This window comes from Pteronotus mesoamericanus, unplaced genomic scaffold, assembly GCF_021234165.1.
Source record: "Pteronotus mesoamericanus isolate MK-2021 breed Mesoamerican mustached bat unplaced genomic scaffold, CSHL_Meso_final scaffold_36, whole genome shotgun sequence".
NCBI lineage: Eukaryota > Metazoa > Chordata > Mammalia > Chiroptera > Mormoopidae > Pteronotus > Pteronotus mesoamericanus.
Genome location: NW_026555313.1, coordinates 18,135,805 through 18,151,693, shown reverse-complemented (window position 1 = coordinate 18,151,693; position 15,889 = coordinate 18,135,805). Strand labels below are relative to the sequence as shown.

Sequence of the window (15,889 nt, the reverse complement as noted above, 5' to 3'; positions counted from 1 at the left end):
TGTAATAGAAAACTTGTGCCCTTTTACCAACCTCTCCCTATTTTCCACACACCCCAACCCCTGGCAATAACTTTTCACTCTGTTTCTGTGAGTTTGACTTTTTATTTAGGTCCCACATATAAGTGATATCATACAGTATTTGTTTCTCTCTCTTTGCTTATGTCACTTAGCATAATGTCCTCAAGACCCATTCATGTTGTCGCAAATGGAAAGATTTCTTACTTTTTCATATATCTATATATAGATATACACATGCACACACATCTATGAAGATTTACATATATCTACAAATAGATGTACGTATATATCCATATATAGATATATATGTATATATTTATGTTTTGGTGGAGGATAAAAACAGTGTGATATGTCTGAATATTATATATATATACACACACACACACACACACACACACACATACATACACACATATATACATATATATGTATATATTCCACATTTTCATTATCCCTTTATCCATTGATAGACACTTAAGTTGCTTCCGTAACTTGGCTCTTGTGAATAATGCTGCAGTGAACATGGGAGTATAGATATCTCTTCAATATTCTGTTCTCATTTTTTTAAAATATGTATTTAAAAGTAGGATTGCTAGGTCATATGGTAGTTCTATTTTTAATTTTTTTGAGGAACCTCCATACTGCTTTTTACATTCCCACTAACAGTGCACAAAGCTGCTTTTTACTCCGTATCATTCTCCCCAACACTTGCCTATTGTCTTTATGATGATTGTCATTCTAACAATTGTAAGGCTATGTCTCAATGTAGTTTCATTTTGCATTTCCCTGATAATTAATAGTGTTGAGCACCTTTTCATATACATGTTGGCCATTTCTACATCTTCTTTGGAAAAATGCCTATTTGGATACTCTGTCAATTTTAAACTGGATTATTATTATTTTTTGCTATTGAGTTATGAATTCTTTATATATTTTTATATATTAACTCCTTATCAGATATATTACTTGCATACCATTCCATACATTGCCTTTTTATCTTGTTGATGGTTTTCTTTGCTGTGCAGTAGCTTTTTATTTGTTTATTTTTGCTTTTGTTGCCTTTGCTATTGATGCCAAGATTGATATGAAGGTGCATAGCCCCTGTGTTTTCTTCTAGAGATTTTTAGTTTCACATCTTAAATGTATGTCTTTAATCTATTTTGAGGTGATTTTTGTGTATGGTATAAAGTAGGGGTCCAATTTTATTCTTTTGCATATAGCTGTCCAGCTTTTCCAACACCATTTATTAAATAGGCTGTCCTTTCCCCATTGTATATACTTGGCTCCTCTGTCATAAATCAATTTACCATGGATTTATTTCTGGGCTCTCAATTCTGTTTAATTGATCCAAGTGTATGCTTTTATGACAATATAATACCATTTTGATTACTATAGTTTTGTAATATAGTATAGTTTGAAGTCAGGGAGTGTGAAGCCTCCAGCTTTGCTTTTTTCTCAAGATTGCTTTGGCTATTTGGGGCCTTTTTTATTTTTATTTTTAAGTATCTTGTACTATTTTAAAAAAATTAATTTATTTTTAAATACAGTTGACATATAATATTAGTTTCAGGTGTACAACATAGTGATTAGACATTTATATAACTTACATTTATATAACATTCAATCACCCTAAGACTAAGGGTTTCATATTCAATATCTCATTTAATTCCAACATCAACCCTAGAGGTAGATACTATTATCCTATCTTTACAGGTGGGGCTAAGTAAGGGATGTGGCGGAATTGGGATTGGATGAAGGCCTGACTCTGAAGCCCATATTCTTAACAGTCCCACCCGAGGTTCTATGAGAGGTAATTAGAGAAGGAGGAGCCACACAAGCCTTTCCCTTCCCTGGGACCTGTTCTGCCTCTTTGACTAAAGGACATGGCTCCCAGGTGTGTTCAGCTCATCCTGGGCTCAGCTGAGCCACCTTGTGCTTTGAAGCAACATAGCACTAAGTGCTTCTATAGTCACTGGCCCTTAGGGCAGCTGGGCTGAGAGGCTCTATTTCCTTGGCATTGGGGTGGCAGTTGCAGCCCAGGTGACAAAAATCTTTATTATCATCCCAATTCCAGCATGGTGACAACCCCAGACCGCTGGGAAAGCCAGTGCACACAGAAACGAGATGTTATCCAGAGGGCTCAGAAACATTTCAACAAATGCTAATATTAGCCTCTCCAATACAACCCTGTCAGCAGGAACAGGGAATTTTGCTAGCTTGCATGAGGTACACTTTTTGGCACAAGGCACCTGATTGCTAAGCAACAGTAGCTGGCCTCCCCTCCTCCCTCTAACCTTTTTCTGTTTCTAAGCTTCCAAGTTAGCAGATGGGAGGGACTGAGCCTGCCCAGCCCAGGCCAGCCCTTGGCCCCCTTTCCTGCAACAAGGGGTCTATTCATGGTTTCTGAGCAGAGTTCATTGTCTCTCTGGCTTGTGTCTGTGTGTGTGTGTGTGGAGGGGGATAAAAGGAGGGGCCATTGTGTGAACTAGGGAGACCTCACCCTCCAGCCAAGCTGGCTGAGCTATTTAATAAATGCTGTTCCAAGAACAGGACCAGAACTTTCCCTAGCAGACCTTGAGGCTTTTCATCTCTACCACTCACCCATATGGTAAGGCTATACCTCTGCACCATCCCTGATCTGGCATCTTGCTCCTTCTACCCCACCCCCACCCCCCTTGGGATTCATGGCTGGCAGAAAGAGCCTCCTCTGGCAGCTCTGGTCCAGGGGCTACGTTCTAGACGGGGTCCTGTGTGGCCAACCTATTGGTTTTGTTATTTACAGCAGTTGACTTTTATACTCTCTTTTCCTGAAATACCCAATGCCCATATGTGTCAGGTAAAACCCTAGTCATCTATAAGGGCCTGTGTCAGAGGCTGCCTCTTCTAGGAGGCCTTTTCCGGTGTGCTCAAAGAAAGGCAAACTCTCTTTCTTCTGAATGCCAATGGGAGTTTACCTAAACTTTACTTCTGTCACTTAAGGTGGACCGCTTTGTTTACATGACTCATCTTAAGGAATGAAATGCAAATTCTTTTAGGTAGTTGTGCTGGAGGTCCATGTTACTTTTTCCTGTACTCCTTACTGTATTCACCACATGGCCTGTTCACTGGGGCTAAATACTCCTCACTGAATGAATGGATGGCCAGTGCACTGGGGAGGGGCCTTTCTTCCTATGAGACAGGAGGGAAAGAAGATGAGTGGGGTCTTGATGCCTAAGGAGGGATGCTGAGGGAATCAGCAGATGCCCTCCATGCTCTGTGTGGGTGGTGAAGAGCATAAGCTTTGGCATCAACTCAGTCTGGATCAAGGCTCTGCTGTGGCACTCCCTGGCTGTGTGAGTAAGGTGGGTAGGGTTGGGGCTCTAGGAGAGGAGGGAGGGCCTGGAGGGGCATCCGTAGGAACACATGGGAAGTCCCCGAGGTGGAAGAAGGCTTGCCAGGGGGAGTGAGGGTGCAGCTGATGTCAGAGGGTGGCTCTCTGTGGTGTGGGGACCTTGAGTGACTGTTAACTGTTTCCCCACAGCCTGATGCAGGGTGGCCAAGCCCCCATGGAGGCTGGGTATGTGGAGGATGGCCCAGGACCCAGGACCTTCAGAGCAGAGCTGGGAGACTCACCGCAGAGGCCTGATGCCCAGCAACGACCCTGTAGGCCAGACTGGGCAGTAGGGGAATGACAGGGTGGGGACAGTGAAGGGATAATTTTCCTACACCCCACACCCCCAGATTCTCTTCTTCCTTAGATATTCCTTGAATCAGCCCTAAAGGATGGATAGCAAGAGGCCATCTTGCTATTTGGAGTGGGCATTTATCCCAGACCTGATTTTGATCACTGTTTCCCATTTTGGGGATTGAGTGGGCTCTGTGGGATTCAGGACTGATGGGGTAGGGGGAGGTGGGCAGGTGCCGTGGAACAAAGTCCCACTCCTGCTGCAGCTCAGTGACTGTGTAACCTCGTGGTGGTACCTCAGGGTGAGGTGAGGCTGGCGGGCAGGAGCTGGGCACCAGACACTGCTCTGCCCTCCCCCAGTCTCTTGGACAGGACGCTGGTGTTCCACGCGGTGTGGCTGTGTGGTGCTGGGAGCGCTGGGGCTGTTGGCTGGTGTGAGTGTCGGCTCATGGCTTCTAGGTCAGTGCTGGGCCCTTCTGAGGTCTGGGAGGGACAGAGTGCAGGGTCTGGGGGTGCTGGGAGAGAAGAACAGATGTGAGCATGTGTTAAGGCAGATAGACAAGCATCTTTCTCATGTGCTCTGGGTGCAAGGTATTGGAATGGGTAGTCCAGGGAGGCCCTGCTCAAACTCTTTCTAGAAATCTTTCCCAGGCAGAGACAGAGGGTGCTGTGCCTCTCAGCAGCATGTTAGGTGGGGACCTGCCTAAGGCAGGGCGGTTGACAAGGAATCCCTGGGCAGCTGCTTGCCTCCTCAGCCACAAGTGTCTTGTTATGCCCCTGCCTCCTCCTATGGGGATCCTTCCGTTCTCTGTGACCCTCTCCTTGTCCTTTTCCTTGTCCTTGTCCTCTGAAGGGCTCTATCTGTGGCCAGCTGCCTCTCAGCCCACTCCCGGGACCTTGCAGGAGGAGGAGATGACTTTGAGCTGTTCAGAGGCCCCTGGAGAGGAAGCCCTGCTCCCCTCGCTTCCCAGAACAGGTGGGCCAGACCCCCAAGGCTACAAGACTCCCACCCCAGCCTTGGGCCCGTCACAGCTCTGGGACCCCACTCCAGGCTAGGGGCAAGAGGACCAAAACGAAGGGCTGTGACTTCACTGCCACCCATCTGAGTCTCCTCCAGTGTGAGGGCGGTGACCCGGTCCCCCCTCACACTGGAGGAGCTGATCTCTGATTGGGGCTTTCAGCACTCCCCAGGGACCGCCTTGATCTCTAGCTGGGTCATGGCCAGGAACCAAGGCTGGCTAGAGAGACAGCAACTTGACATTCAGGGCAGAGTGCACCAGAAGTGGAAGGAAAGAGGAGCCAGCTGTGTGAGGAGATGGCTTGTGACCGGCAGGGGTCTTCGCCCAGTGGCCCCCTGGAGGGCTGGCACCATCACTGCACATTGCCTCCCGCTTTCCCCTAGCATGTCCTCTCTTGGTGCAAGCTGAGGATCAGTATGGGGTCAGAATCAGTTATGGAAGTTAGAATTAGCTTGGAGCCTACCTTTTGGTAGTTGTGTGACTTTGGGCACATTACTTCTTTGAGCTTCCAGTTCCTTCTTTATGAAATGGAGACAAAAATATTTACTACATGAAGCTGTAAAGATCATATGACCTAATAAATAAGAGCTTAGCACAAAGCCTGGAAAAAACAGATGCTCAGTAAATGGTAACCATCACTAGTATTATCACAAGGCTTGAAATCAGATGACAGGGACTTGGTCCTGGATCTAGTAGTCGCAGATTCTGTAACCTTGGGCTGGTCACTTAGCCTCTGTGCCTTAGTTTTCCTTCTGCAATATGGGAGGATGGTGATACTCATCCCGCAGGACTGCCATGACACTGAGTGATGGAACACATTTAAAAAGAAAGTTGAAATGCTGCAAAAATAGGGTTATTTTGTTCTCAGAACTGACCTGATATGGGGAGCAGGGAGCCTGCACTGGGTGGCCCAGACACTATCACTAAGTCCTCTTCAGATCAACAGTGGCCAAGCCCAGCTGCCCCTGCCCACCCCACGCCTCTCCCCATAGCAGGTGGGATGTGGATTTTATGCCATGTTTCAGTCTCTTTCAGAATAAACACTGAGGACTTCTTGCTGGAAGTACAAGTGAGGGCCCGGCCAGGCTGGCTCCTGGCCTGCCACGAGGGCTGGAGCTCTGCCCTGGGGGTGCGGATCTGCCGGAGCCTTGGGCATCTCAGGTAACTGGGGCCGGGCCTGGGGCCTGGGGAAGGCGGGGAGCTGGCTGGCAGTTGGACACCTCTCTCTGTATGCGGTGTTCAAAGTGCTCAGGAAATGGCAGGAGGTCATTTTGGTCATCTCCGGGCCTCTGGGCAGGATGGTAGCCCACCTTGTATCTCTCCCTTGAGCATCTCTGCTTTTTAACAAACATAAATCCCAGAAGAGTTCATTGTCACAGCCTTGCTCCGTCACCACCCTGGTGCAGTATCTTGTGCACATTCCAGCTATTACCCCCACCCCTCATGCTGCACTTTGAGGCTGATTTCCTCCTGTTCTGTTCTCTTCTTCTGCCAAGACTCACTCACCACAAAGGAGTGAACCTATCTGATATCAAGCTCAACAGCTCCCAGGAGTTTGCTCAGCTTTCTCCTAGACTGGGAGGCCTCCTGGAGGAGAGGTGGCAGCCCAGGTAGGGCTCCTGAGGAGGGTGAGTGGGGCCCCTTGCTTCCTGGTGAGCAGTCTAGCAAAAACCTTCCTGTCATGGGAGCCTGGGGGCGAGGACATTGACCGTGTAAGATAGGACAAAGGGAAACATTTCCCAGTCAGAAATTACAGGTTTAGTTCCATGAGCCTGCCCATCCAAGTTTCACATATGTTATCTTACTTGCCCCTCACAAGAACTGCACGATGGGTTGTTAGTGTTACCGGATTTCACATGGCACTCTTATTCCCACTTTACAGGTGGGGAAATGAGGCATCATAAGGTAAAGGGCCTTGTACAAGGTCATAGAACTAGTAAACAGCCAGACCAAGTCTTGAAACCAGGCTCCTGTCTCCAACCTGAGTGCTCTCACATCCCCGCCACATTTTATTCGGATATCTCTGGTGTCTCAGGAAAGAGATAGTTGACTTGCTGTAGCTAAGAACTGCTTGGAGCCTGGAGACCCTCCAGAGAAGAGAGCTGTGGGATGGAGCAGGCCCTGCCCCAAATCCTGGGGGTGGGCCCATGCTGAAAGGGTCTTCACTTGGCTTGGGCTTCCTCTAGCTGCCCAGCAGCTTCCTGGGCTGGCTGGCTGAGCATCGCTCACCACTTTAAAGCCTCCTACCCGTGTACCTCCTTTTCCTAATGCTTCCTTATTTTAGACACCTGAACAGGCAAAGGGAAGTAGGGTGGGACTGACTCGGCTAGGGGTGAAGGAGGGCTGTGGGTTGGGGAAACTAGAAGAAACTAAGGATCCAGGCATTGGGCTGCTGGTGGTAAAAGATGAGTGAAGAAATAGGAGAGAATTTAAGTCTAAAAGGAAATGAGGTTTATGCTAAGGAAAGGAGGGGAAAGAAGAGAGCAAGGATGTGGATATGCAAGGCCGGGGAAAGGGCCTGGGGTGGAGGCTAGGGTAAGTCTAGGAACGAACGAGCACGGGTGAGGAGACCCGTTCGGTCACTATGCACCTATTCATCCACCGTGTACGCATACTCAGAGTTCCTTAGAGGGAACAGCTGGGCATTCTCACTTATGAATACTTGACTGTAACCTTAGGCCCTGCCCACATCAGTCCTCGAGGACCACAAAGTTCTGTTGATGCTCTGGGGCAGTCAAGCACTGTGCACACTGCTGTTCTGGAGACCTGTTAGGAGAAGGGGCTGGGGGCTTGGGTAAGGGTGGGCAGCAGATGGCTATGGCTACATGAGAGGCCCCCTCTGACCCCACCCTTCCTCTACCCCCTCGGGTGGATGCTGAGCCTCGAGTGGGCCCCTGCCTGGTTTCTTGCTGGTGCCTCTGTTTTGCAGGGACAACTGTACTTCTGGCCAAATCATTTCACTCAAGTGCTCTGGTGAGTCACGTCTTGGATCTAGGAAGGTCATGATGGGAGAAGGAGTCTCTCTCCACCCCACCCTGCCCTGCATATGGCAGAGCCCCATAGAAAAGCTCAGCTGGGTCTGGGGTAGGGTTCCTTATCCACCTGCCCATCTGCCTGCTGGACACTTTCTTGAAGACAAAGTTCAGCCCAAAAAGAGCCCTAAGTCCCTGCCATGATCTCCTTGCTTCACCTGCTTTGGCCTCTGATACTCACTCCCCTTTCTTCTGGAGAGCCCAAAAGCTAGGATTATTATTGACTGTTAACCAGTTAGCAGCTTCAGGAGACAAAGGAGGGTAGTGGACCCTAGGGGCCAAAAGGGAGACATCTGTGCATTTTATTGCATCTGTCTTCCATGCACCTGTCCATCTCTTCATTGGTCCTTCCACGTACCCATCCATACATCCACATTTTGACAGGTGTTTTGTTAGGTATTGGGGCTCCATAGATAACACAGCCAGAGTCCCTGCTCGCAGCAGGCTCATGGCCTGAGGGGGCCGGCAGATGTATTATTAACATTTCTACTTTCCAGTTCCCCATACTCAGGACCAGAAATAGTAAATGAAAGCTATCCACACTGGGCCACACTCCCTGAGAGTTAGGACCATGTTGACATCAGCTGTCTTTCTTTCCACCTCACTGGTGCTTCTCTGTTTGCAGAGTGTGGGGCAAGGCCTCTGGCTTCCCGGATAGTTGGTGGGCAGGCCGTGGCTCCTGGGCGCTGGCCCTGGCAGGCCAGTGTGGCCCTGGGCTCCCGGCACACGTGCGGGGGCTCGGTGCTGGCACCGCACTGGGTGGTGACCGCTGCGCACTGCATGCACAGGCAAGTCTCGGGGGCTTCCGGGGAGGGCAGTTCCTCGGTTACCTTTCTGTTTGCCCCGTGATACATCGTGTATAAAATGTCCATGTCCAACTCTCTGCCTCCCCATGTCCACTCTGAATGGGCACAATGACATTTGTGATATTTTCTCTCTTCAGTGCCAAGCACAGCTCTGCACAAATAGCAGTAATGACACAAACACCAGTTCTTTATATTTGTTCAGCTTTTAAGTTTTTAAAATGCTGTCACACTCATGGCAGTCTGCTTCTTAATGTTTCTCACCACTGAAATTAAACCACTTTCCATGTAATTATTTGTTCAATGATTTTCTTTCCCTTTAGACTGGAAGCTCCACAGGAGCAGGGACTCTCAGTCTTGTTTACCACTGAACCCCTTTCTCTCTCTCTTTTTTTTTTTTTTGAGGACTGTGCTTTTTATTTTTTTTAATTTTTTTTCCAAGCATTTCTTTCTTTCTTTATTTATTTTTAAATACATTTGTCTCTGCCTCCCCCCCACCACTTTCCCTTGCCCCCTCCTTCCTTCCCTCCCCCAGCTCTTCCCCTTTGGTTTTGTCCATGAGTCCTTGCTATATGTTCCTTGACTTTCCCCTTCCCTTCCCTTTCCCTGCCCGCCCCTCCCTCCTTCCCTCTTGTCTCTGTTGATTTCTTTTCCTTTCAGTGTTGCTGGTCATATTTTCCTTGCATCTTTGTATTGTTGGTTAGGTTCCGCTTATAGGTGAGATCATATGGTATTTGTCTTTCGCCCCCTGGCTTATTTCGCTTAGCATAATGCTCTCCAGTTCCATCCATGCTGTCGCGAAGTTTAGTAGTTCTTTTTTACTTTCTGCTGTGTAGTATTCCATTGTGTATATGTACCATCATTTTTTGATCCAATCATCTACTGGTGGACACTTAGGTTGCTTCCAACACTTGGCTATTGTAAATTGTGCTGCTATGAACATTGGGGTGCATAGGTTCTTTTGAATTGGCGTTTTGGTGTCCTTAGGGTATAGTCCCAGCAGGGGAATCACTGGATCAAAAGGCAGTTCCATTTTCAGCTTTTTGAGGAAACTCCACACCGCCTTCCACAGTGACTGCACCAGTCTGCATTCCCACCAACAGTGTACTAGGGTTCCCTTTTCTCCAAGCCTCATCAGCACCTGTTGTTTGTTGATCTGTTTCTGATGGCCATTTTGACCGGTGTAAGGTGGTACCTCATGGTGGTTTTGATCTGCATTTCTCTGATGGCTAGTGATGCTGAGCATCCTTTCAAATGCCTCTGGGCCCTCTGTATCTCCTCCTTGGAAAAGCATCTGCCCAGGTCCTTTGCCCATTTTTGGATTGGATCGTTTGTCTTCTTGGAGTGGAGTCGAGTGAGTTCTTTATATATCTTGGAGATCAAACCTCTATCTGATGTATCATTAGTGAATATATTTTCCCATATGGTTGGCTCCCTTTTCATTCTGCTGATGTTTTCTTTAGCCGTGCAGAAGCTTCTTATTTTGATGAGGTCCCACTTGTTTATTCTTTCCTTTATGTCCCTTGCTTTAGGAGACATATCAGTGAAAAAATTGCTGCGTGGGATATTTGAGAGTTTCCTGCCAATGTTCTGCTCTAGGACTTTGATGGTGTTGCAACTTATATTTAAGTCTTTTATCCCTCTTGAGTTTATTTTTGTGTATGGTGTCAGCTGATGATCCAATTTCAATTTTTTGCATGTAGCCGTCCAGCTCTTCCAACACCATTTGTTGAAGAGGCTATTATTGCTCCATTTTATGCTTCTGCCCCCTTTGTCAAATATTAGATGCCCCTAGAGACCTGGGCTTATTTCTGGGCTTTCTATTCTGTTCCACTGGTCTATGGGTCTTGAACCCCTTTCTCGATCTTTCACCTGCCTTGTCCCCATGGCCTAGAACAGTCCTGGAATATAGTAGGTGCTTAATAAATACAGGTTGGAGCAGTCAAGGATGAAGGATGAGTGAATGAGCTCTTTGGCCCTCTTCTCTTGGTGGTAAGCAGGACAGACAGCGTTATTCTCATGCTACAATGAGGAAAAGGCCACTGGGAGAGGGGAAGCGGCTCCCCATGATCTCCTGTAGTAGGTGGAGACACAGGACTGATGGAAGTTTTTCTGACTCGGCTTAACGTTATGATATGACACAAAGTCCTTTGATGTTTGTTGTAAAAGGGGGCTATGCAGGAGTCAGCAGTAATAATTGCAGATGACCTACAGTGTCTCACTTGTCTATCTGTCAGTACTTGAGCATTTATGAAGCACCTTCTGCATGCCTGGTGTCTTGCCAGCTGTGAGAGGAGACTAAGAAGCATGAGTTCTGGGAGCTTGTGGCCTGGTGATTGGGGACCCCCAGTAAGAGCCTCTGTGGCCAGCTTCCTCCACCACCACCTCACGCATGTCACCCCCCTCTGCCCCCTCCTTCCCTGGGCTCAGTATGGCTCCTGTGTGCAGTTTCAGGCTATCCCGCCTGTCCAGCTGGCGGGTCCACACAGGGCTGGTCAGCCACAGCGTGGTCAGGCCACACCAGGGGGCTGTGGTGGAGAAGATCATCCCCCACCCTCTCTACAGCGCCCAGAGTCATGACTACGATGTGGCCCTCCTGCGGCTCCGGACTCCGCTCACTTTCTCAGGTGAGGCACTGGCCCTGGGGGAGCAGGTCCGGGCTGTGGTGAGAGAGGAGCGGACCCTGGAGGGGCTGAGAGGGGAGCTCGCTTCTAAGGTTTCCTCCCAGTGAGGTAAACCTTAAAGTATTCTGTTCATTTGGTGACCGTGGTGAACTTCGACATTAACGGGACCTGAAGTTGCACCGACCTTCCACATGCTCTTTTGGGGGAAATGGTTCAGGCCCTTTTCGCAGCCATGCTGCAGGCAGGATTTGCTGGGAGGTCCCAAGCAGAGCTTTATAGTTGCTCCCTCTACCAACAGCCTCTCCACCCCTGCTCCCAGGCTGGTCCCAGGTCCCAACCACCTTGTGGCATGTCACAGTTAATGAGATTTCTTTTGTTTTTCTAAATATTCTTGCACTCGATCCTCATAACAACCCTAACCGGGAGATGAGGCAGGTATATACAGATGAGCACACCGAATTTAATAAGGGGATACTCTGGTTTCTCTTCAGAGCATATAAATCTTTCACCTTTTACACAATTAGTGAGGGAAGTGACTCTTCAAGTCCACGTGGCAAATGTTCCTAAGGCAGCACATGGTTCCTGAGTCTGGTATCCTGATTCCAGGCCCAGGGCTTCTCCAAAGCACCTGTCCTAGAAGGGCAATTCCTCCACATGTATGTGCATGTGCACACTCACCTAGAAACACATACACTCACAGAAACACACACACATTCATGTGCAGTGCTCACACAAGTACACACACACACTTACCCCCAGGCACACACGCTCACACCATATGCACTCATGCACACTCACACCAAACACAGTTATACCCACTCACTCCCATGCATGCATGCTCACACCATGCACACTCATGCGCACTCACTCCCATGCACATACTCACACTCATATATACTCATTCCCATATATATATACACTCACTCCAAACACGCACTCACTCCCATGCACACATACTCATACTACACACATTCGTGTGCACACACTGACAAATACTCAGCATTCCTCCCTACCGTTACTACCTGTATCCTTGGGTTTCCCAAACAACAGTCGTTGCTATATGCTTTTCACAAATGTAGGTACTCTCTGAACTGTTGTTCAACAGCTTGCATTTCCAAATTGACTTAAATACATTTGAGAGGGTACCTTTAAGTTACTACCTAATTGGAGAACTAATATTACTTACTGTAAATAGATAACCACAAAGCACACAGAGTGAAAACCAATGTTCCGGTTCTAGCTGGGCGCTGTCCTCTGCGGAACTGCTGGGCCCGGGCCTCCCTCTGTGTGTTTCAGTGGAGGCGGACAGGCACTAAGAGAGGTTCAGAGGAGCAGCACATGCACACATGCTCCCACCACACATGCTCTCCTTGATGCGGTCAGGGGACTCAGAGACACCAGAATGGGAACTACTCTCTCCCAAAGTGACCTCACATTCATGAATAGCATGTCAGTGTACTCTACGAATATGTGTGGGCTCCGCCTGTAGGACATCATGCACTTTTGGAAACAATGCCCCGAGAAGGACAAAACTCCCTGGGGAAAATCCAAAAGGGGTCCACATTAGGACAAGTTGGGTACAAACGCCCAGTAGAATTTCCGTTCTTTTTCATTGCCCAGGTGGGGGTGTGCGGTGTGTACACAGCCCAACCTAGAGGGCGCCTTGCACACTGCACTTTACACGTTGTCCTCTGTATGAGTGGTGACCCTCAAGGTGGTACAGGCTACAGCTGCACAGCTGTCAGGAGGACTGGCTGGTGGAGACCGAGAACCAGGACTGTTTGAGAAGGGAGCAAAGAGGATCTGCCAGACCTGGCCTTTGCCCAGGCTCGGGGGCAGGAGCCGAGCCTGAGTGGGGCCCAGGACCGTGCCTCTCCACAGACACTGTGGGTGCTGTGTGCCTGCCGGCTGAGGAGCAAGATTTTCCGAGGGGCTCGCAGTGCTGGGTGTCTGGCTGGGGCCACACCGACCCCAGCCACAGTGAGTCAGCTCCCAGGGCCCTGGGTGCAAAGGGGGTGTGCAGGTGGGGGGACATCCTTTCCCAGGTGAGGCACCTCCACCTACCCTGGCCACAGGGCCGTGCCAGCCCACTCTTCTTCTGGTGCCTCCCTTGGCCAGGCCAAGGACCCCCCTGCCCCTGTCTGGGTCTTTCTGAGAGAACAACCCCTGAATTTTCCCTGAACTCCCCCTGAACTCAGGCCCTTTACTTTTGCTCCCCGTGTCCCAGGAGTGCCAGGGCCTCAGTATCTGGGGTGTCTGTGTGAGTGAGTTCGACTCCTCCTCTTCACTCCCAGCCCCCAAGTCTGACAGACCCTTGCCTCCTTTCCCAGGGTCCACAGCTCCTACCCTGGCCTCCCCTCTTTGGGACTCTGCTCTGAGGCTTCTAACCACCTCTTCTCTTGCTGTTCTGTCTTCCTGGGCCTTGCTTTGTGCTCTGTGGCATTGTTCTGTGTCCCTTCATCTCCACGTCTGCCTCTCGCAGCCCACAGCTCGGACACGCTGCAGGACACGGTGGTGCCACTGCTTAGCACCCAGCTCTGCAACAGCTCTTGCATGTACAGTGGGGCTCTCACCCCCCGCATGCTATGTGCCGGCTACCTGGACGGGAGGGCTGATGCCTGCCAGGTGTGGCAGCAAGGGGGCCAAGGTGGAGGGTGGGGGCAGGCGTCCTGCTCTGGCTTGGCCCTTGGTCTGAGCAGCCTCTCTAGGAGGGCTCAGATAAGACAGGATCCATGCTGGGAGCAGGAGCAGCCAGAATGGGGAACCTGCTCCTCGGGAAGGTCCGGTGCCCCTCCTTCTGAAAGGACTAATTGAGTGTTTCTCTCGTCTCTGTGCCTGCACCCCTCAGGGGGATAGTGGGGGCCCCCTCGTGTGCCCAGACGGAGGCATGTGGCGCCTTGTGGGGGTGGTCAGCTGGGGCCGAGGCTGCGCAGAGCCCAAGCACCCCGGCGTCTACGCCAACGTTGCTGAGTTTTTGGACTGGATCCACGACACGGCACGGGTGAGTGTGGGGGCTAGAGTGGGGAGGGGAGGTTTGTAAAGGACCTTTCCCTCAGAAACTGTGACCCTTACGCCTGAGGCCCGGGCCTGGCTGGGGGCTGGGGAGGGGCTAGGGAATGCTCTCCAGAGTAAGAGGAAACAGAAATGATGCATATAATGTTGAATCCCTTGGATTTCTATCCATTTAAGCATTGACTGGGGAAGATTGGACCTCAGTTTGTATTGTAGTCCAGATCTGCCATTTACTGTGTGACCTTTGGCAAGTTCCTAACTTGATAAATCTCAGTTGCCCAGTAATAACCATCATGGCTGCCTTCCATGCTATCGTGGCAGCTAAATGAGATAAGACCTGAACAAGGCCTGTGCAGTGCCAGGTTAGAGTGAGTGATCCTTGTGTTATTTATGGATGTATTTATGACCATCACTAGCCCCTGGTTTCTAAGGCAGTCACTAGTGCCTGCATTCCCGACCCTGCAGAGAGAGCTCAGCATTTAGGAATTTGGGTTTGGCAACTTATTAATTCTTGTATGACACTGGGAAAGTCACTCCACTTCCTCTGTCCAGTGGTAGGGCCAAGTGAGATAATATATACAAACCACATTATTTGTATCCAGTACTTTACAAATAAATGCAGGGTGTGAAAAGGGAAAGCATCTTTCTGCGAGGCTGGGCATGGGAGAGGGGGATGGGATTCCAGGGGACATAGGCATCCACCTTCCCATTCACACCTTACAAAAGACCAAGAGAAATGAGTATTTTTAGTCCCATTTGATAGAAGTAGAAATGAACATTGTGAATGGTTAAATAATTTACGAAGATGAAGGTTACTTGTTTAGTGCATGGTGGAGTCACACTGAGGACCAGCTACTTTCTCTGTTAGCTCCAGAACTCCCTCTGCTAGTCCTGCTGATGCCTCCTTCTCACTGCATAGCAGCTTCATGTTTCCTGGGGTCTCTGGCAGGTCCCTTAGATGGAGGAGGAGCAGCAGACCCCGACACAGAAGGCATGGATTTCCCAACACTGCACTGGAGACAGTTACCACCCACCGGCCAGCGTCCGTCTGGGCTCTACAGCCTCCCCCTTGGTCCCTGATTTCTGGAGTCTCTATCTCACCAGAGAGCTCTGATGATAAGAAGGGGGTTGGGCAGGGTTAGGACCCTGGGGGAGCCTAGGGATGTGGGGGAGGAGCTGGAGAGAAAGAGGCTGTTGGAAGCAGCTGGAGGCTGCCTCTGCCCTCTCCACTTCCCAGCCCCTGAGCCCATTTTCTGGGAGGATGCTCAGGGATACTCTGGGCCTGCTTCCTTTCTGTGCTCTCAGGGAGGGTGGGGGTGGGGGGAGTGCCTCCCTAGAGGAGCCCCTGGCTCTGGAGGCTCCTGGGAAGATGGGGTCAACGTTGGGCCAGCCTGGATGAAGCCCATGGAGTTAGCGCCCCCCCACCATGGATGGTCTCACCTACTTCATGTTCTTAGCTGGCTCTGGCTGGCCCTGCCGGCATAGGGGTGGGAGTCGGGCCAATGTAAGAGCACTGTGGTTGGTGCTGGAATAGGGTGTTAGTTTTAAATGACAGTTCTGTGAACTGGTCCAAGGAGTTCTTTTATTAAAGCAAAGCGATGTATGGTCATGGTCCAGTTTCTCTCTCTCTCTATTTCACACACATACACATTCACAATAAGGGGTAGAATTACAATTTTCCTTTCATGTTGTGCATGTTTCTTAAAGCTGTGGAACT

At 49.6% G+C, this 15,889-nt stretch overlaps 1 protein-coding gene across 1 annotated transcript; it reads left to right on the top strand.

Annotated features, from left to right (window-relative positions):
- The first annotated feature begins 2,565 nt into the window (after positions 1–2,565).
- TMPRSS5 (transmembrane serine protease 5) lies at positions 2,566–15,286 on the top strand. Its single transcript, XM_054592613.1, has 13 exons — positions 2,566–2,626; positions 3,539–3,660; positions 4,043–4,141; positions 4,536–4,658; positions 5,727–5,862; positions 6,198–6,311; positions 7,631–7,674; positions 8,359–8,521; positions 10,985–11,163; positions 13,042–13,140; positions 13,643–13,785; positions 14,009–14,161; positions 15,131–15,286. The coding sequence occupies exons 2-13, from the start codon at positions 3,543–3,545 to the stop codon at positions 15,284–15,286; spliced, it is 1,527 nt and encodes a 508-aa protein (XP_054448588.1). The 5' UTR covers positions 2,566–2,626; positions 3,539–3,542.
- The last annotated feature ends 603 nt before the right edge of the window (positions 15,287–15,889 follow it).